Here is a 20,810-nt window from a genome sequence, read left to right as displayed (position 1 = left end):
TTTTTTGTTTTGTATAGGCAGAAGAAGTTAGCTGCCCCACTCAGGTAGCCCCAGGCTACAATTAAGTGCCTCTAAAGTGGGGGCACAAACTTGTTTTTACAATCCACTCTCCATTAGCATTTATTTCTATTTACGATCAGTTCCCTTTTAAATTATTTATTTATAATTTTGTATACAAATTGTTTTAAAAAAGTATGAAGTTTTAAATTATTTTGAAAAAATAAACTAAACAAACTGCTGTAAATATTTGTGAAGTGCAAGGAAGAACTTAACTCTGCTGGTGTCAAGTGAAAGTTTCCGAGTTTTAAAGTGGTTAAGGTTATTTCATAACAGAAAGTAGTTTTAACAATTATTTTCATTATTCTCTGCGTTTGTGTAATTTCATTCTATAATTTAGAAAATAAGTTACAGAAGTAGATTTCTATCATCTTATTAGCTTAATAAAAACTATAAAAAATACTACATCAAAATTATGCAGTTAAGAGATCATTTGAGACATCTATACTATTGTAAGAAGCCAATCACAAACAAAGTAAGTCCATATTAAATTCATTTTATAAAAGAAACATAGCAACGTAAACACTGCTTGCAAATAAACTTAAATTGTAAACAAAAATTACGCCCGAGGTCATTTCCACAATTAAAGAAAAAAAGTGCACCTAATCTTTGCTTTTGATCTAGTGGGTCTTCATAGATGGTTATTTTCATAATTTAAATTTAACTCAGCTTTCGATTTTTATATTAACAAACTCGGGTATTTATTTTATTAATTTTACACCTTGTTTATTTTGTGCTATTGGTTAAAAACCTTCCTCTATTTTCTCAAACTTTGTTTTCGTTCAATAAGGTGGGGACTAAGTTTAGAAATAAGGTAACAAACGTACTTGTTGATTTCATCATCTGTACAAAACTGTTAGATATGCAAAACATAATCTGGACCTTTTTTTCTTTATTGTTTATTTGGATGGAAAGTATGACCCAGACATCAGTGTTGGATTTGGAAGCCACTCATCTCTCTTACAGTTATCGAAGAGACAGTAAAGGACAGCCATCTCAGTCTGATCAGAAGTATTATTGAGGGTATGTTAAGATATGAGATCCCATTTCTCCTCTCCAAAACAGATATGTCAAGTTGAAATAGTATAAAATAGGGTATTGAATAGGCTTTGTAAGATTAGCGTTTGGTATTTAAAAGAGTATGTTCTGTAAGGTATTATTGTGTGACTTGCTGTCAGATTAGATTTTATAGGAGTTGGCCAGAAAGTTAACACCACCTCAACCCAAAGGTTCTATTGTGGCACAAGTTAGGTTGGAGCATCTTTTCCAGTTTAGTCGGTATGATTAGGCTTAAAAGACTTGAAAAGTGTTCCTGCGCAAAGTGAAAGCTTTACTTTTTCATTTCCAGAGAGCTGACCTTTAAGCCATCGAACTCTTCGTATTCACTCATGCCCGCAGTTTTCGTAAGCGAACCCTACAGAAACCCAAATGTTTCGTATGCTTCTCAGTCTGCAATGGTCTGTCAGAAGGCTTCGATTATCGGAATGACCGCACGCCCTGCTAGAGTGAAGCCGCAGTAAATTTAAGCGATTAATGATAAAAGTTTCCTGCCTCTGGTTTGGGGTTCGACTACCGCTCCTATTTGTAAAAGAAAAAAATAAAATAAGAATAGACACGAATTTCGAGGGAACTCGGGTGGAAATTATTTATCCCGCTGTCCCCTTTAACTTGATGTTACGATAGACCATTTCCCATTACCTGTACTTACTACGAAATAAAGTACACATTAAAAGGAATAATTATTTAAGTGGGTATTTTTATGAAAGCTTCCTAGAAGCTGTTGTTTATCTAAAATGTTTACAGTCCGGTAATGGACTGGACCCTATCCCCTGTCCCATCACCGAATTGCCCAAAATAAATGTATGTATGCTGTAAAAGTGTTTCAAGTGCAAGCAGCAGTACTACCTTGTTAGTGAAATGTAAATTGAAGTTGAAAGAAAATTTCGAAAAAAATGCAAAATTAATTTTATAAGTGGTTCTTGCGATTGAGAAATTACCTTCGATTTCTAGATCGAAGTTTGAATTGTGCAGCTGCACTACGAAAATGAGGAATGAATCAAAGGGGTACTGCCGAAAAATGATAGCCGAGAGTTTACCAAAACCTCACCACCCATAAATATAATTATTTCTCTGAAAAACACTATTATAATTTTACAAACAATACAATTTTTCCTACTAAGTATTTCATGAATTTTTGAATTATGTAATTAAAATTTATTTCAATAATACTAAAAATAAAGATGTTTCCTTCATTATATTTTTCTATTTATACTTCTAACGTAAGCTATAAAGGAAAAGTTTGGAGTATTGTTATCTTATCGAAAAATAAGTACCACATAGGGCGTATTGTCTAAAATAAATTCGTCATTTTCTCATTTTATTTTGAAATGGCTGTTTATTTAATCTTGTACTAATTCTTTACATGTTATGCAGGTTCAGTGAAAATCTCTTGAACGTTTTTTGAAAAACAACAAGAAACTCAGGAATATTTCAAAAAGTATTCATTTTTATTTTTACCTATTATTAATATGAGGAAGTAGGGTATTCATGAGATTTTGATTTTTTACCATGAGTATTGCGGTATGAACAACTACTTAACTTTCTCTTACTGCAATTTGTGAAGTTAAATTTTCTCGCTACTTATTGTTTGTACCAAAAAGTAGTTACAGAATTCAATATTATACACGTTCAGTATAATAAACTGAAAGGGATAGTTGCGATGAATACTCAAAAACGAAAATCTGCACGTTCGCAATGCCTTCTCTGAGTAAGTAAAAATTTAAACTGTGTTTTCGTTTAGGCAGTTGGAACAATGATTCTTACTACTTATTTGTGTAATACTGAGTTACAAATTTATTGTGGGACATTTTTCACATAAGAATACAATCAATAAATTTTTAACTTCAACCATGAGAGTGAAAAAACATTATTATTTACGTACCGTCAAAACCAGAACCAAAAAATCGCCATAAGTCAACAAATACAAGACGGATCTGAGTAGTTGAGAATCACTCTATACTTTATCGCGAGAATATTATAACTATACCCTATTATTAATCTCAGAAAGTTTCTTTCGGTTACGGTACCAAAGTAGTACCTTTAATTCAAGAAAATTCTCATCGTCCATCTTCGATCATTTCCATTGACAAAAAAGGGATTCTGCATTAAAGAGATTGATCTCATTGGTAAAGATAATGGTTAATCACTCATGTCTTCTTGGCCTCACTAGAAAATAGCTTCTATATAAAGTAATGTTTTGAAATCATTCAACACATTGCTTCAAACAATGTTTTCTAGCATTTTTAAAATTTTATGATACAATGTTCTGTCATTTCCTTCTCTTCAGATTATATATACACTTTTTGCATCTTTGCTTTAACGCTCTTTCTTTTACAGATTATGCTTTGGGGTTCTTAAATACAAAACAACCTGCCGAAAAGCCAAACAAAAAAAAATTAACAATCCAGAATTATGTTGAATAATCCATTTTGCAGGAGTCTGATACTCTTGCATTTAACATCAGCGTGGATTCAAAATCCAGAGCCGCGCATGTACAATACTTACAGTAAGTGTTTTCATTTATTTTGTTCGATTCACAAATTGGTTAACAACATTGCATCCATGAATTTTATGTTTCAGCTGAAGACCAAATTGATAAATTCTCCGGTAATGATAGCTATGTGGATTATTTTAAACTATTAGAGATGGATTCTGATTCCATTTTGGTTGGTTCTAGAAATGTTATATATAATATTACCTTAAGTAATTTAACGGAAAATCGTTTGCAGGTAGGTATGCTTTACTCTGCTTTATGCGGATGAATTAACTTTTTATAGGTATCCATTATTGACTTTTGACGTTTCTTTACAGCGTATTGTGTGGCCTCCTACAGGTGCCCATCGAGAATTATGCTACTTAAAGGGAAAATCTGAGGTAAGGATGTCAGTACTTATTGCGGTCTTGAATATTGTCCAAATCGCTGGAGTTGAGCCTTTTAAGGGCTGAGAACATACCAAATTTCTCACACAAAACTAATTAACTCAAAGCAACATTCTAAATTACAGGAAGACTGCCACAACTATATCCGAGTTGGAGCAAAAGTTGATGAAGATAAACTACTGATCTGTGGCACAAATGCTTATAAACCACTGTGTAGGCACTATAAATTTATCGTAAGTTTAGATTTATGCTCGAAACTAGCTACTATAACTAGCTGCTTGGGGATAAAGAACTTCCTAAGGGATGTCTTAAGCTATACATTAATGTATTGTACAAAATTTGAGTTCTTGTAAAAAAGTATTTTAAGGTAAAAGAAGTCCTGATCCTGATCACTGGGTCATAGCCCTTTTTCCCCAATGCAGTGCGGCCAGAAATTCCCACTACTGATACTTCTTGAACTAACTCAAATTTATTTCCGCCAGGATGGTAAAAACATAGTGGAAAAGGAGATGGAGGGACAAGGTTGGTGCCCATACGACCCAGATCATAACAGTTCTGCAGTCTATACAGGTGGGTACGGTTTTTGCTATAGAGAAAAAAAAGAAACGAAATCCTTGTGCCGTATAGCAAATTTTTTATTTTTTTTTTAACATTTCTATCTCGGTTGTAGATGGCCACATGTACACTGCGACTGTTGCGGATTTTGGTGGAGTTGAGTCAATTATCTACAGAGATCCGCTGAGAACGGAACGATCAGATCTAAAACAATTGAATGGTGAGTTAATTTTTAGTGAGCATATCATGCCGATTGCCAGTTTCTAGGAATCGTCAGAAGCTTGTTGCTGGGGAGCTGTGGGCTACCTAATAATCCTGGCTTACATGTTCGCACTAGCCCTGCTCTTGTCAGGACATCGCATCAAATTTTGATAAATGTTGCCTTTAGAGAAAATAAATCTAGTTGGTGTAAAAATGCGAAGTGTTAGGGTAATTGACAGAAAGTGGGTTCTTGTTCACAGATGCTAACTTTGTGAGCTCCATGAGCTATCAAGACTATGTGCTGTTTTTCTTCAGGGAAGCTGCTGTCGAATACATCAACTGTGGCAAGGTATTTAGTTTAGTTTATGTAGTCTGTTTGTGTGTAACTCCTAAGTTATGTGTGGTCCCAAAGAAGCTATAGTTCTGAAACTAATTTATTATTCCAACTCCCTCTTTCTATAAATCATATATTTTTCATTTCAAATTTTTTGATATATATTCAACATTTCATATACCTAACTTGTCCGATAATTTATCTCTCTGAGGTGTGTACTATTATTTGTGCTTCTCTTAAACTGATTTTCTAATTATCAGTCCAGTATCTTCTAGTCCAATTGCCTCACTCTTTTTCATTCTGTATATTCTTAAGGACTCCTGTTTTTGTCTAACAGACAGTCATTTATTCTGTTAGTGTGTGGACTGTCAGTTACTCCTTTTTGCTGGATAGAAGTCTATATGTTTAGCCTATGTTCTTCTGTCCATCAGTTAGTTTGTTTTTATTACTTAACTCAGTGATCATCGGCAGTGGCTGCCACTTGGACTATCTTTTTCTAGTCCCTCAATCAGTTTCTTTAATTTAGTTTTAGGTCTGCCTTCTTTCAAATATTCTGTCATTTTATCTTTCAGACTTTAATATCCCTAGGTCAGTCTGATCATGCTCGGTATCTGTTTCAGCTGCCAGCTTATCAATATCTTTATCTGTAATTTTGTCTATCTGTGACAGTAGTTTGTCTGACTATCGCTTGTTCTTCTTCTTCGTCTTCTTCCACCAACTCTCTAATAAGAGGAAGTTGAAGTAATTACCATAGAATTTGATTTGTGAATTACACTATAAAAATTTAATTTCATTTTTTTCCCTCATGCAATTTTCGGATTCAATGTATTTTACAAATTTTGTAAGTACATATATTTATTTTTCGTCTTAAAATTTATAAATTTACTGATTTTATGAATTTCTATTTGATTGAATTATTTGATTTTTAAAAAAGGTTATCTACTCAAGAGTTGGACGAGTTTGCAAGCGTGATAAGGGTGGACCGCATCAATTCGGCGACCGTTGGACTTCCTTCATCAAGGCACGCTTGAATTGTTCCATACCAGGCGATTATCCATTTTACTTCAACGAGATACGTAAGTTTTTGATCTCACAAGAGGTCATCTGTGACAATGCTTGAAACAAAAGTCTTAAAGCCATTTTGATTCAATTTATTTTTACAGAATCTACCAGTAAAATTGTCCAAGGTATGTACGGAGCAAATGGTCCAACTAAATTAATCTATGGCATCTTTACTACTCCGTCGAATTCAATTGGTGGTTCAGCAGTCTGCGCTTTCTCATTGGATTCAATTATGAATATATTTGACGGAGGTGCTTTCAAAGAGCAGGAGAATATGAATTCAAATTGGTTGAAAGTACCACAGTCAAAGGTAAGTCAAATCCTGGGGAAAACTAGATAGGTGGTATTTTGCTTGAGCATAGCCGTAAAACATCTCTCAAAGCCTTTAAAGACAAGTTTGTTAGGCATATTCTCTGTTTCATCACATTCCAGCAATAAAAAATAAATGATTTCTAATATCTAGAAAGTCAAGATGGAGCTGTATTTTCAATGGGAGATGAAGAAATGGCTCAATAGGCTCAGGTCTTAGGACTTGGACTGCCATTAGTCCCAATTTATATTTTTAAACTTCACTCGTCTAGTATTTATAAACTCATCTGGAAAAATGAAGGAAACGGCTTTAAGAGACATCCAAAACTCCAAATTAAAGTGTTCTTTTTAGAAATTGTAGAGGGTATATTTAGATGTTCCCAGGAGACCAGCGTTAATAAATGGCTCAGAGCTCTTCGCGTACGCAAGCCCTAATGTTTACAAGTAGGTTTCGAACTTGGGCCTCTATATCTTCGCTATTATGGGCGTTTTAACCAAAAAATTGCACTTCCTACATCCTCGCTGTGCAGAAGAGGCGGTGTCTTCTAGACTTGCAGACTCGCTATGACTCTTAAATCTCCAGGCACGCCTTGGGTAAAGCAAGTTTGCCGGTAAGTTTTGCTCTTCACTACACATGTTATGCATGTTATGTACACGGTAAGCTCCTGTTCACGCCGCAGGATTCCCCGGATTTTGTCCAGTCCCCTCCCCAGGCCGACAGTATGTCCGCCTTCCGCATGACCTGCAATGATTGCTAAGTGAAATGAGAGCATTGGTTAAGCTGCCAACCTCACAAGTCTAAGGTCTTGACTTTGGTTCTCGTTTATATTATCTTCCTGTGGATATTTGTGCGGCTATTGTATTTTGAAGGCTTTAAGTAATTTGTTAACCTTTTTTAGATGCCTTTTATGGTAAAAAGATAGATGTTTACCTTTTATATCTATGAGTTGTGTTGTCCTGGTTTCACTATCACTCGTCGATACTATGATCTTACTAATTCCTTTCTTCTGATTCTTTTTTTATTTGATCTTTAGCGAATTTGAGATCTAGTGGCATTGTATTATTATGGCCAGAGTGTGGTTATAAGAAATAATTAAACAGGGGAGAAACCTGAATAATAGAAAAGAAAATACTGCCTTCACATTCCTCGTCACAATATGTACCACAACTTTCAAATCACCAGCACTATAGAATTTTAGAAGAGATCTATGGATCTGTCAACATTATGTAAATATAATAATTAGGGTTCACTGATTTGCTAAAATTCCGAATTTTGAAGTATATAGCTTGAACGGAATTTGGTCTTTTGGACGATTTCTTATTACTTTTTGTGTCTTTCCAGTTAGTTAAACACTTATAGTTTTGGTTTGAAATTCTTTTCATAAAAAAATTAATTGTCGGGAAGAATTTGGGGACATCTCTCAAGTCATATCATCAAATGAAACATTGAAGGCTATTAACATTAAACAGAAAATCCGAAGTTTAAACTTTAAGACTTAAAAAATTGCTTGGAGTTTTGATACTACTTCTTTGTTCATACTTAAACATGCTTCAGGTGCCACATCCCCGCCCTGGACAATGTGTGAACGACAGTCGTACTTTACCAGACGTCTCAGTGAATTTCGTCAAAACTCACACCTTGATGGATGAGGCTGTATCCTCTTATGTTCAACCGTTATTGGTTAGAGTTAGCCTAAGGTAGGTTTTTTTTTTACATTTTAGAGGCAATTTTATAGGGGGGAAACTCGAGTTCTCCATAATCTCCAGCAGAGCACCAGAGATATTTTACACCTTAGCATCTGATGGGCTTTAATTCCTGATAAATGGTTGATTTGTCTTTAATGTAAATTTTTCATTGCAGGAATCGATTTTCAGCAATTACTGTGGATCCACAGGTAAAGACTATAACTGGACAGCCAATGGATGTTCTCTTCATCGGTACAGGTTAGTATTTTTGGAAGGGGCCTAAAGGTTACATGCTCTAATTTACTAGGATGTAAAAAAATTGTATCAGTTTTTCATCTATAAGTACAAATTGAATTAATTACTTAGCGATTAACTGCGAGGGTCGTTTGAAAAGTCCGTGCAAAGTCAGAGAGATAGCACTACTGGCGCGTATCGAGGTTATGTTTAGTTAGTAGCATCTCTTGGAAGAACAACACCAAGTTTCAGCCAGATCGGTCTATTTCTTTGTGTTTGGCATTCGTTTGAATCGAGGAAGTCGAGTGATTTTCAAAAAATGGACGAAAAAGAATTTCGTGTGTTGATTAAACACTACTTTATGAAAGGCAAAACGCCTCAGGAGACTAAAGAGAAGCTTGATAAACATTATGGTGACTCTGCACCTTCGATTAGAACAGTTTATAAGTGGTTTCAAAATTTTCGGAGTGGCCATATGGGCACAAGTGACGCTGAACGTTCTGGACGCCCTGTTGAGGTTACTACTCCAGAAATCATTGATAAAATCCATGATATGGTGATGGATGACAGAAGAATGAAGGTGCGTGAGATTGCTATTGCTGTGGGCATCTCGAATGAACGGCTACATAATATTTTGCATCAACATTTGGACATGACAAAGCTATCCGCAAGATGGGTGCCGCGATTACTCACGCTTGACCAAAAACGAAATCGTGTGAAGTGTTGCAAGGACGGTTTGCAGCTGTTGCAGAAGAATCCGCAGGACTTTAAGCGTCGTTTCGTCACTGTGGATGAAACATGGATACATCACTACACTCCTGAGACCAAAGAACAATCTAAACAGTGGGTTACTAAGGGGGAATCTGCACCAAAAAAGGCGAAGACCGTTCCTTCGGCCGGAAAGATTATGGCGACTGTCTTTTGGGATTCGCAAGGAATAATCCTCATCGACTATCTGGAAAAGGGTAAAACTATTACTGGTGCATATTATTCATCGTTATTGGACCGTTTGAAAACCGAGCTGCAAGAAAAACGCCCACGATTGGCCCACAAAAAAGTCCTTTTCCATCACGACAACGCACCAGCTCACACCTCAGCAGTTGTGGTCGCAAAATTAATGGAAATTGGGTTCCAACTCGTTTCACATCCCCCCTATTCTCCAGACTTGGCTCCCTCGGACTGCTATTTGTTCCCCAATATGAAGAAATGGCTGGCGGGAAAAAGATTTTATTCAAACGAGGAGGTAATTGCAGAAACGAATGACTATTTTTCAGACTTGGACAAATCCTATTATTCGGAAGGGATCAACAAACTAGAGCAGCGTTGGACGAAGTGTATAAGCCTAAAAGGAGACTATGTTGAAAAATAAAAAAGGTTTACCCCAAAAAATTAAGTAGTTTTTATTTTTGCACGGACTTTTCAAACGACCCTCGTACTACTTGAAGTAGGGGCATCATTTTTTACACGGGATCCAAGCACTTGCAATGAAAGATTAGCCAATTAACTAACATTAAATAAAAATCCGAAGTTTGAAGAAAGTTTTAAGACTTAAGTTTACATACTATTTTTTGTTAATGTCTTAACGTGCAACAAGTATAACATCCCCGTCTTGGACAATGACTGTCAGCGCGTGAACGTTGACACCCCAAAGCGTAGCGTTAGTCGGGGCGCTATGCGCCAGCGGATAAAACCGGAAGTGGCGAAGCGGGTTCCAGTAATCGTGAATAGGTCACAATTAACTACATGCAAATATATATAGAGAGTGGAGCAGAGGTAGGAATGAGTAACACTTACCCTTGCGGCCGGATGTGAAGCTCCTGAAGCGCAGTGCTAGAGGTATAAGGGCGAATGCCAGGACAGCGGATATGGTAGAGGTATAAGCGTCTCTAAGGAAGGCGGAAATAGTAACTGTAGAGACGTGTCTGAGGAAAGCGGAAATAGTAACTATATATACTTGTCTGATGGTTAAGCGTAGCATGGAGGAAGAGGGAAATCTCAGGAAAGGCGTAAGGAGAGAACGAACTTTGCACCGGAAGCGGGTCCTCGGAGTGGCCCGCGAAGCGTAGAATAATTGGGGTGATGTCCCTTGATGCCAATCGAGTGATGGTACGTGTATACCACCAAGGCGGAAGCGAAGCGTAGCAGCGTAGAGAAGTGGTAAGAAGCACAGTAAAACCAGCAGGCCCAAAGGCACATACAGCAGACCAAGCACCGTACAGGACGCTGGTCAGTAGCGGACTCCCTCAATAGATAAGGAGGAGACCCTATGGTCTAAGAGAAGGTAGAGGGGGTAGTTGGGTAGCGTGAGAATGGCATAGAATAACATAGAAACTAAGGTAAAATATATGCAAAGCTTCAGAGAATAAGAATAAGGTTTTAAATATACACGAAAAGCTGAAAGTCCAACCAGCGGAGGCGAACGTCAGTACGCGCGCGGGCGATGGGCCGTCCTGCGCGAAGTCATAGCCAGCCGAATTGGCCGAACGGCCCCGATCGCGACCGAACAATGACTAAATGTTAAGTGGTGGTTAAGTAAGTAACCAGACTCACATGCAGGAAGTCTTTAGGTGTCACAAAAACATGCTGAATGGATATTTATGATTTGCTTTCTTTCATGTTGCAGATGACGGACGTATAATGAAAGCAATTAACCGTGGAGGGGACAATCCAAAAGCTATCTTTACTGAAGAGATCCATGTGGGCAGTGCACATCTAGCGATTAAATCGTTAACGATTGTCCGGCCAAACGGTGAACCACCGAAATTGCTGATCGTAACACACGATTTTATTCATGCAATACCATTGTATAGATGTTCAAAGGTGTTGTCGTGCAGGTCGGTTAATATTGGTTATTATCAACTGCGAATTGTTTTTGACACTTGATTTACTGATAGTATGCCCTTATTTTAAATTTTTACAGAGAATGTGTGGCCATACAGGATCCATACTGTGCCTGGGACATGCAAAATAATCTTTGTGTAGCGCATGCTCTACATCCAGGACCTAAGAAGAATTTCCTGCAGAATATTGCGCGTGGTTCACATCATGCATGTCAACCACCAGGTATGTTGTTTTAGCGCCTCTCCAGAAAAGCATACTGTATTATTCACTTTAAACAGAACATTGTAGGTCTTGTGAGGGAGACGGCCGAAGAAGCTGAGTTTGATTGATGATTTGACTGCTGTGTGTAGTAGATGGAGCAGGCTGTCACACATACCGATGTGAATCGGAACCGTCTTACTAACTTTACAGGTCTAGGAACTCTGGTCTATTTACAAGAGTTGGCGGATAATATCTTGGAACAGTTATCATAAAAGAAATTAAAAGTTCTCAAAGACTAAAACATCCTAAAACTTTTTCTTTTTTTGAGACCTCAGCCCTGAAGTTATTTACTAACATACTTTAAGTTTTGTTCCTGTGACATGATCCAATCACACTTTTTGAAGGCTGGAGAAAACGAACATATTTCCATTTAATTCACTGACGGCTTCCAGTGATTTAAGAATCAACTTGAGAGTTGGGTTAAAGGGAATTTTTCTTTCACTTGTAAAGTTTCCGTCACACGCTACAATTGCTGAATGTGTAAAATTGTAGCAATTTCATATTTTTTCAATATTATTCTTTCGTGAAATTATGCATTTGCCAATTTTATTTTAGCGCTATAGCGAAATCGTATACTTAGGCAGTATGACTACAAATTTATGTTGAATTTATTGCATATGAATAGTAAAATTATTGAAATCGCCATTCTCTCCATTCCAAAAATAACATTTAGTACTACTTACGATTTTTATTTTGTAAAGGTGCGCTTTAGTGAGATTGTAGTCGAATCATAGCCGCATTATCATGATGCAAAATAGCGTTTTCTCTCATCCATTTAATCTGAGATTTTTCTGGGACACGAGAGTGTATGTCAGAGTAATTTGCTTTTTCAAAATGTGTTTCGAGGTTGAATGAAAGTGCGAAACCTGTCCGCTATACAAAAAAACATGCGTGCTACGACGGATAAAATCAGATTATTTGCCCTACTATTTTCGTTATCCAAGCAATGACTCTTCATAGGTCAAAGTCTTTTAATCTGCTTAGTTATTATTTCCATAAATATAGTCTATTCGTTGTCTACACTTAAAGATTTGCACCTGTAAATTTCATCTGGACTGATTGTTTGCAGGAAACGTCCAATCTGCGGTTGCAGAACATCCTTTAGAAAAAGATTTTGGTATTTATTTTTTTTATCCATTTTCATTTAATCAAATAATTCGAATTTTAATTATAAACAATTGTAATCTATTGTTGCAGATGTGGACGACAAAGTTGGAAATATCTGTCCTAAATGTTCCAGCTGCAATCCATTGCCATGTCTCGGAGGTAAGCTTGGTTATTTTTTATCCATATTTATAATTAGAGATTCTCAGATAAATATATTCGGGAAGTATACAAAAATATGCCCCTTCTAGGATTTCCTGATATTCTTGGTTGGAATTAGGAAGTTAGATCCCAAAATTCGTGTTTATACAGTAGCTAAGAAATATTATGATCTCAAACCAGTATTATTTAGTATTCTAAGTTGCTCCACATCCAAAAGTCAGAAATAAAAGAAAAAAGATAGTTTCTCGATAACTTGAATATTTTAGGAGGAAAGTGGGGTCTGGAATCCATATTTTCAGGGTGCTAATCCATAGCTGCTTCTTTAAGGTCGTTTTTTTGAATTTATTTCAGATATAATCCTAATTATTTTGAAGTAAAGATTCCAGTATCTACATTATATTTCAGGTAGTTTCACAAAAGAATGTTTGTAATGATTTGCCTATTGAAAAAATGTTTTGGTTAAACAAAATTTATAGAGAGGAAAAGTTTGCTCCATTCAGATTTTGTATCTCGAACTAAATTGAGAAAAACTTCGGCCCTGGAATTCACATGAGGAACAAAAAATTGGGCTCTTTAACTTATACGAGGGTCGTTTGAAAAGTCCGTGCAAAAATAAAAACTACTTAATTTTTTGGGGTAAACCTTTTTATTTTTCAACATAGTCTCCTTTTAGGCTTATACACTTCGTCCAACGCTGCTCTAGTTTGTTGATCCCTTCCGAATAATAGGATTTGTCCAAGTTTGAAAAATAGCCATTCGTTTCTGCAATTACCTCCTCGTTTGAATAAAATCTTTTTCCCGCCAGCCATTTCTTCATATTGGGGAACAAATAGTAGTCCGAGGGAGCCAAGTCTGGAGAATAGGGGGGATGTGAAACGAGTTGGAACCCTATTTCCATTAATTTTGCGACCACAACTGCTGAGGTGTGAGCTGGTGCGTTGTCGTGATGGAAAAGGACTTTTTTGTGGGCCAATCGTGGGCGTTTTTCTTGCAGCTCGGTTTTCAAACGGTCCAATAACGATGAATAATATGCACCTGTAATAGTTTTACCCTTTTCCAGATAGTCGATGAGGATTATTCCTTGCGAATCCCAAAAGACAGTCGCCATAATCTTTCCGGCCGAAGGAACGGTCTTCGCCTTTTTTGGCGCAGATTCCCCCTTGGTAACCCATTGTTTAGATTGTTTTTTGGTCTCAAGAGTGTAGTGATGTATCCATGTTTCATCCACAGTGACGAAACGACGCTTAAAGTCCTGCGGATTCTTCTGCAACAGCTGCAAACCGTCCTTGCAACACTTCACACGATTTCGTTTTTGGTCAAGCGTGAGCAATCGCGGCACCCATCTTGCGGATAGCTTTGTCATATCCAAATGTTGATGCAAAATATTATGTAGCCGTTCATTCGAGATGCCCACAGCACTAGCAATCTCACGCACCTTCACTCTTCTGTCATCCATCACCATATCATTGATTTTATCAATGATTTCTGGAGTAGTAACCTCAACAGGGCGTCCAGAACGTTCAGCGTCACTTGTGCCCATATGGCCACTCCGAAAATTTTGAAACCACTTATAAACTGTTCTAATCGAAGGTGCAGAGTCACCATAATGTTTATCAAGCTTCCCTTTAGTCTCCTGAGGCGTTTTGCCTTTCATAAAGTAGTTTTAATCAACACACGAAATTCTTTTTCGTCCATTTTTTGAAAATCACTCGACTTCCTCAATTCAAACTAATGCCAAACACAAAGAAATAGACCGATCTGGCTGAAACTTAGTGTGTGTTCTTCCAAGAGATGCTACTAACTAAACATAACCTCGATACGCGCCAGTGGTGCTATCCCTCTGACTTTGCACGGACTTTTCAAACGACCGTCGTATATTCGAGTATCCACTAAATTGCTCTTTTAAAGTTTTTATATATGAAGCCCTTTACGTCTGAAATCCGCATTATTTAGAGAATTAAAGATTACATTCTCTAATTGCTGTTCTTGTGAAAATCCATGATTTTTCGGAATGGTGTTTCTCAACTCAGCTACTCCAAAAGAAATGTGTATATATATATGTGTGTGTGTGTGTATCTCTGGCTTGGTGCAAGAAGTGCCAAAGTAAAATAAAGGATTACGAGTGTACGTCCTCTTTGGTTTACCTGGAAGGGGGAAATATTGATGCTAAATTTCTTGTTCACTTCTTGCACCAAGCCACAGATATATATATATGTGTTTGTTTTTGTTAAAGGTGAAGTTGGTGCAAAAGAGAAAATCGTAATATACACAGCCGACACTCTAGGTATCGTAGTATCAAGTTCAGTGTTCGCGACACTTATCGTTGGCTTTGTTGCTGGTTATTTTTGTTCTCGACGCTTTCGTCCAGATAATACTTACACAAATATGCCATTACATCAACAGCATAATAGGTAAATACTGTTCTAATCTATGGTTTCTGACTAGTTCTTGTTTAAAAGTATTTAAAAAAAAAAAACTGACCCATTTTTTGTTATGGATTGTTTCAGCATTGGCGGGGAATCAGCCTCTTATATAACCTCCTGCGTCAACAATAAATCGATCAATCTATTAGTGAATGTACCGCCGAAAAATTCCAATGATAAAAACGCGAATTCATCGTCTGAGAATAATAAATCGTTGCAGAAAGTAAAGAAAACGTATATTTAGTGTTATTCTCAAAGGATTGATTTGCCTTTTATTTTTGCCCTTTTAGGGTGTATTTTTAGCGTAAAGGATGTTATTAAGGACTTATGACAGGATCCAAGAGCCTTCGAGAGACACCTGAAGGTATTTTAGAGTACTAGAATGTTACTGCTTTAGGGTCAGGAGTCACCCTTTATCCTAACTGCTTCTAAGAAAATATCTCCCACGTAAGATTTTAGAAAGCAAAGCTATAGTTGGATTTTGTTTAATAAGATATAGTCTAAGATGTAAGGGGAAGAGTATGTATTAGAGTTTTATTACTCTTTATCACATTTTACTGCTTTAAATGTTTTTTAAATCTCTTTTAATTAGGATTTTAAGTAATTTTTTGTTTATAAAATTATTTTAACAGAGGTCTTGATCTTGTATTTTATTTAACGGTATGTGAGAAATTGAACAGTTCAGTATGTTAAATTAACGATAGAGATGTTCCTTATATATTTCTGATACGATAGACACTTGTCAAACACAGTCGTTTCACTTTCAGCACTTATACTGCGATTTCTTATACTTGGCTAAAATGTCCCAGACAAGTTGAGCCATGTTCACTACAAATAAACGCACCGCTTGTTCTATTTCAAGCAATATTGGTTTCTAGACTGAGCTTGTGAAATCGTGAAAGTAGGTGTTCAAACTGCAAGACTGTAGTTGAAAATTCATGTTTTGTGTATACTATGGAAGGAAGGTTACTCAAATCAAGTTCAAGAAAAAAGTATGTAATTTTGCCACTTGAAATTGAAAGTTTCTAAATGCAATTAAATTAAATCATTGATATTATTGCTTTTTCTTTCTTCTGGTGAAGTAGCGCCCTTAAAATTAATAATTTTGAAAGAAGTATCCATTGTGTACAAATGTATCGTAAATGAATTTTTTGGCATTCTTTAAATAGACTAAAATATCGCTTGCTATTATAAATGTTTTTCAGAAGTACAACTTTGTTGTGCTTAATGCGTTATCTGACGCCTTCAGCCACACTTACGAGGACGTACGATGACCAAGTTTTTCTCAGACATTTGTTGGTAGCAAATGTTCCAATATGATACGAAAAAGTCTTTGACACGTCATATAAGTGTGCGAAGTCTTATGATAGTGCTTTAGGAACAATAAAGGCTCTATACCTTCTGTGTTGAGTTTTACTTTAAAAGAGAGGTCTGTGATATGACTGGTAGCCTAAAAAAAGAATCCTAAGATTATGCCCTGTTCGTTCAAGTATTATATTCAAAAACAGCGAACATTATCTCATTGCTATTATCTGCTATTGTAGTAGCAGCTAAGCAGTCGTGTAGGGGACTCGACACCATTTTTATTTACAAAATCCTATCATAAGTCCTAGTGAAGTTATCTGATTCACATTTGATAAAAACGCATGTAAATAGAGTTTGTAAATAAATAAGAATTTTTATAGTGTAAATTATATATTTATAATGGTTTTTAAAAATAAGGGGTATATTTTCCCCACCGCCCATCTAAATGTAAATAGAAATTATGTACACGATTGTTGATATATGACATGTATTTACAGATATATAGAATTGTTGTGTTTGTGCCTTTCTATTTTTGTAATCTTAATTTAATTTATATTATCATAAACATTCCAATTACATTCGGCCATATTTAAATTTTTGTCAGGTGTGTGTGTATGTATGTGTGTGTGTGTGTGTTTGTGTGTGTGTGTGTGTGTGTGTGTGTGTGTGTGTGTATGTATGTATGTATGTATGTGTAGGAGTAGGATTGGAGGGCGAAGTGCAGATCTGCTAATAGGGATGCCCAGTAAAGTGACGTTATAAAAACCAAGGCACGTTACTGGTTGATAAATTTTGAGAAGTTCTTGAAGGAAATAAGTGTGTTTCGCGTTCTCCCTATCTATGCGTGTATCTCTGAGGTGCTTCTCTATGCCATTTATCTATTTCCCGGCTGGGTGCGCCTACATATATCTTATGCTTGCCATGCGTGCTCTCCGTGCCCTTGAGAGTGTTTATTTTCCCTGCATTTTTCTTAGGTTGTTATTTTTTGGAGTTAAAGTGAGTATACACGTTTTCCCTCCTGCGTGCATTCTTGTAAGCATAAAGTGCTTACTTCCAGTCATGTGAGATTTCTCAAATAGTGCGGGAATTTGTGCGCTAGCCCTATGTCTGTTCGCGCATGTATTTTTTTTTCTCAGCGTTGTGCTTGTATCAGTATGTTTTTCCTAGAGTGAATGCACGCACATAGATTTGTTTTTCAAACGGCCTGCGCGTTATGTGTGCGGTTTCCCTCTATGTGTGAATGCATGTACATGCATACAAGAGTGTGTTTATTCTTATTGTGTAGGGATGCATACTTTTTCTTTTAGCTTACGAGCACTTGGGCTGAACGTTTTCCTTGCTATGCGCGTGGTTCTTGCTTTTTTCCCTTTAAGGTTTTTTTTTGTTATGCGTGACTTTGTATTGTTACGTCGTTTTGTGCGAGTCGTCCGCGTTTGTCAGTGTGTGAATAGTTGACTCCAAATCACTTTATTGTTTAGAAATGATGAACTGCATGCCGCACCTCCTCTACACAGACGGGTTCGCTCTCCAAACCTAAACACGGAGTCAGCCATCTTTAATTTCTTTATGTTAGTCTGTGATTACATAAATTTAATTATTTTTTTAAAAACGCCAGCCATGACATAGTGTGATAAATCGCCTAACTACAGATAATAAAGACTCCTAGAGGTCAGAAAACGGAGACACCTACTTTCTAGGTGAGTTCTAAGAGGTCTTAATCTGATTAGACCGCAACACTAAGATCTTCTCTGATTCTCTGATTTGGACTCGTGGTCTTTATTCTACCCTTCTTCTAAGGGTATATGATATTGGATATGGCTTTTTTACTAGTTTGATTGTGCAATAGTCACCTTGTAAAATGTATTTAAATAAAATAATATAAATTGTATTTTAAATGAAATTTTAATTAGAATTGTTAGTAATAGTGTTAAGTTGTAAAGTTATACTGACATTACAGTATTTGTTTAGTTAGTTATTGTTATTACATTTCCAGGGTGCATTTCTTTACGTTTAGGGGACTTACGAGTGACTTCTTAAAATCTGGCGGAAGGGAATATTAGTCTACATCCTTGAATGGATGTCTTTCCAATGAAGTTGCTTGTCTAGGGTGAGTCTTTACAGGGAAACCCTCTGCTTTTAGGGGTCTTCTTTTTTAAAAAAGTTCAAGTTTTCTATGTTGTGCCAACTACAAAGAGTTTCATTGGTCTTATTTCAGATATTTTTACAAGATGGTCTTCCGATGTGTCTTGAAATTCTAATCGAAGACCATCCTTGCAAATACTACTTTTTAGGGCCCCATGCATTTTTTCACTAGCGTAATGCTTATAATGACACTTTTGGGGCTCAGATACCGCAAATGAGCCCTGAGAACCTGGCTTGGAAAATTTCAAGGGTTCTCAAGAATGCCTTAAAGAGACATCTTTACAGGTGGTTTTTATGGCACCTAGCTAGAATCACCCCAAAACTAAGAATACTGCTTAAGATTCCTCTAAACTAGCCGTTGGAGGGGGAGGAATCCCGCTTGAAAATATATAAGGACCGTTGAGAATGCTCTAAGACCTTTCTTGAGAGCTCCCTCTCATATGAATTTTACTAGGTCTTGCTACACTCCTGTATTCCTTCACGAAAGCCTTCTGCAGTGCCAGTGCTTTCTAGACCTTCCTCTTCACGCAAATCGGCTCCTTAATCGCAGGAGTCTTTAACTTATTATATAATGCAGGTTAATGTTTAGATAATTGTAAGAAATTACAATCATTCCGTAAAAATCTTGTGAGGCACTATCCTAGTCCTATACAACCCGCTAATCCTAGAATTTCAATATACGCTCCTCTTAAAAGTTTTTAAATGTATATATGTAAGAATCTATAAAACATCCTTCTCTAAAGCTGAAAAAAAATCTACAATCTAAAGAAATGAACTCATAAGGCTCGGTCAATCAAATTGTAATCTTGAATGGCCGCCTCTTTGAACTTAACGACGTCCATGTAAATACCCAGTGTTTAAAGATTTAGCAAATTTTATTGTAATAATAATTATTATTTTTATATAAAGTTTAACATTTATAAAAATTATATTTTCAATTTGTTTTTTACTCTCTCTCCCCTAACACTCAAGTTCATAGAGTGTAGTCTATGCATCGGAGTAATGCGATGTATTACCACCGATGTAACAAAGTGAACTGCGAACGTATGCAGCAACACAATATTCAAGCCAGTATAAATTCGAAAGTTAATGATAACCTTGAAAATTGCAGTAAAAAAGTTCTGCAGCCCTGCATTTTGAATGTTCACTGTTACAGAGCTTTAAAAAGATAATGTTTTGTTTTAAAAAACTACACGGGGGTAAAATCCAGTAGACTGAGGTGGATTGGACATGTAGAAAGAATGGGAAAAGAGAGAATGCCCAAGAAAGCAGTCACCCAAGTGGTAGGAGATTGCGGGGCAGGCCGAGAATGAGATGGTTTGAGGATGTGGAGCAGGATGACCGCAGACTGGGTAAGGAGATGGCGAGTTAAGGCGTAAGACAGGGAGGTTTGAAAGGAGATTGTCGAGGATTGTCCATGGCCCGTAGCGCTTAAAAAAACAAACAAAAAAATTGCTATTTCAACTAAGCAAAACAGTTATATATTTTTTCCATTAGAATGCAGCGATTTCACCAGTACTCGTTTCTACAGCGCGAAATACATCAAGATTTGTATTTAGTTGAATTTGAGGTCTTTCAGAAAAATCCTTAATTTGCCGGACTTGCGCATTGCTATCGGGGTCTAATAAGAGACTTGCTTGCAAAAACAGTGAGATAGCCAGATCCATTACCCCACGTTCACTAGTGGTCACTAGTAATTGTGGCACACGCAGAAACTGAACGTTTGCTCCGTGCCTAAACGTGACTTTAAAGTGACCATGACCAGTCATTATAATATGCTACCATCTTTGTTACATTTAAGAAAATACCCTGTAATGTCCAATAATCAGTACAAGAACATCCTTCTATACAATTTCAATAAGAATATACTTCTAAAACTATATCCTTGACGCTAATGCTACCCAAACTAGTCATGGTTCATATCTACTAATCTTTATTAAGGGCAATTTAAAAAAAATGAAAGTCTGAGAGATTCGCAGGCTACTTACATATACAGGGAGTATACGGAGAAGTGGACGAAACTTTGGGAGGTGTTACAGCAGCTCAAATGCAACAAAAAATATTCTGTTCACTATGACCTGATTCTCAATAGTGTCGCAAGATATTTGCATTTTTAATTTTTCCATCGATATTCGCATTTTCTACCATAAAAACGGCCGTAACTTTTCTATCCTTTATCCTGTAACAAATCTGTT

At 36.5% G+C, this 20,810-nt stretch overlaps 1 protein-coding gene across 4 annotated transcripts; it reads left to right on the top strand.

The window, feature by feature from the left end:
- The first annotated feature begins 23 nt into the window (after window positions 1-23).
- On the top strand, window positions 24-19,553 carry LOC141461920 (semaphorin-1A-like). Of its 4 annotated transcripts, none has more exons than XM_074143382.1 (20): window positions 24-532; window positions 973-1,080; window positions 2,491-2,824; window positions 3,454-3,622; window positions 3,697-3,845; window positions 3,928-3,990; window positions 4,122-4,229; window positions 4,479-4,566; window positions 4,667-4,771; window positions 5,013-5,101; window positions 6,021-6,162; window positions 6,250-6,458; window positions 8,013-8,155; window positions 8,319-8,401; window positions 11,001-11,211; window positions 11,298-11,440; window positions 12,549-12,596; window positions 12,677-12,745; window positions 14,979-15,156; window positions 15,253-19,553. In XM_074143382.1, exons 4-20 carry the CDS (start codon window positions 3,529-3,531, stop codon window positions 15,410-15,412), a joined length of 2,082 nt encoding a protein of 693 aa, XP_073999483.1. In that variant the 5' UTR covers window positions 24-532; window positions 973-1,080; window positions 2,491-2,824; window positions 3,454-3,528; the 3' UTR covers window positions 15,413-19,553. The 4 variants fall into 4 exon arrangements, with proteins under 4 accessions (XP_073999483.1, XP_073999485.1, XP_073999486.1 ...); XM_074143383.1 differs by lacking the exon at window positions 24-532 and adding an exon at window positions 574-871; XM_074143384.1 differs by lacking the exon at window positions 973-1,080.
- Window positions 19,554-20,810: the final 1,257 nt, after the last annotated feature.

The sequence above is a fragment of the Rhodnius prolixus genome, unplaced genomic scaffold (genome assembly GCF_049639745.1).
Source record: "Rhodnius prolixus isolate KJV_2025 unplaced genomic scaffold, Rpr scaffold_12, whole genome shotgun sequence".
In the NCBI taxonomy this organism is placed as follows: domain Eukaryota; kingdom Metazoa; phylum Arthropoda; class Insecta; order Hemiptera; family Reduviidae; genus Rhodnius; species Rhodnius prolixus.
This window is presented reverse-complemented; position numbering and strand designations above follow the sequence as displayed.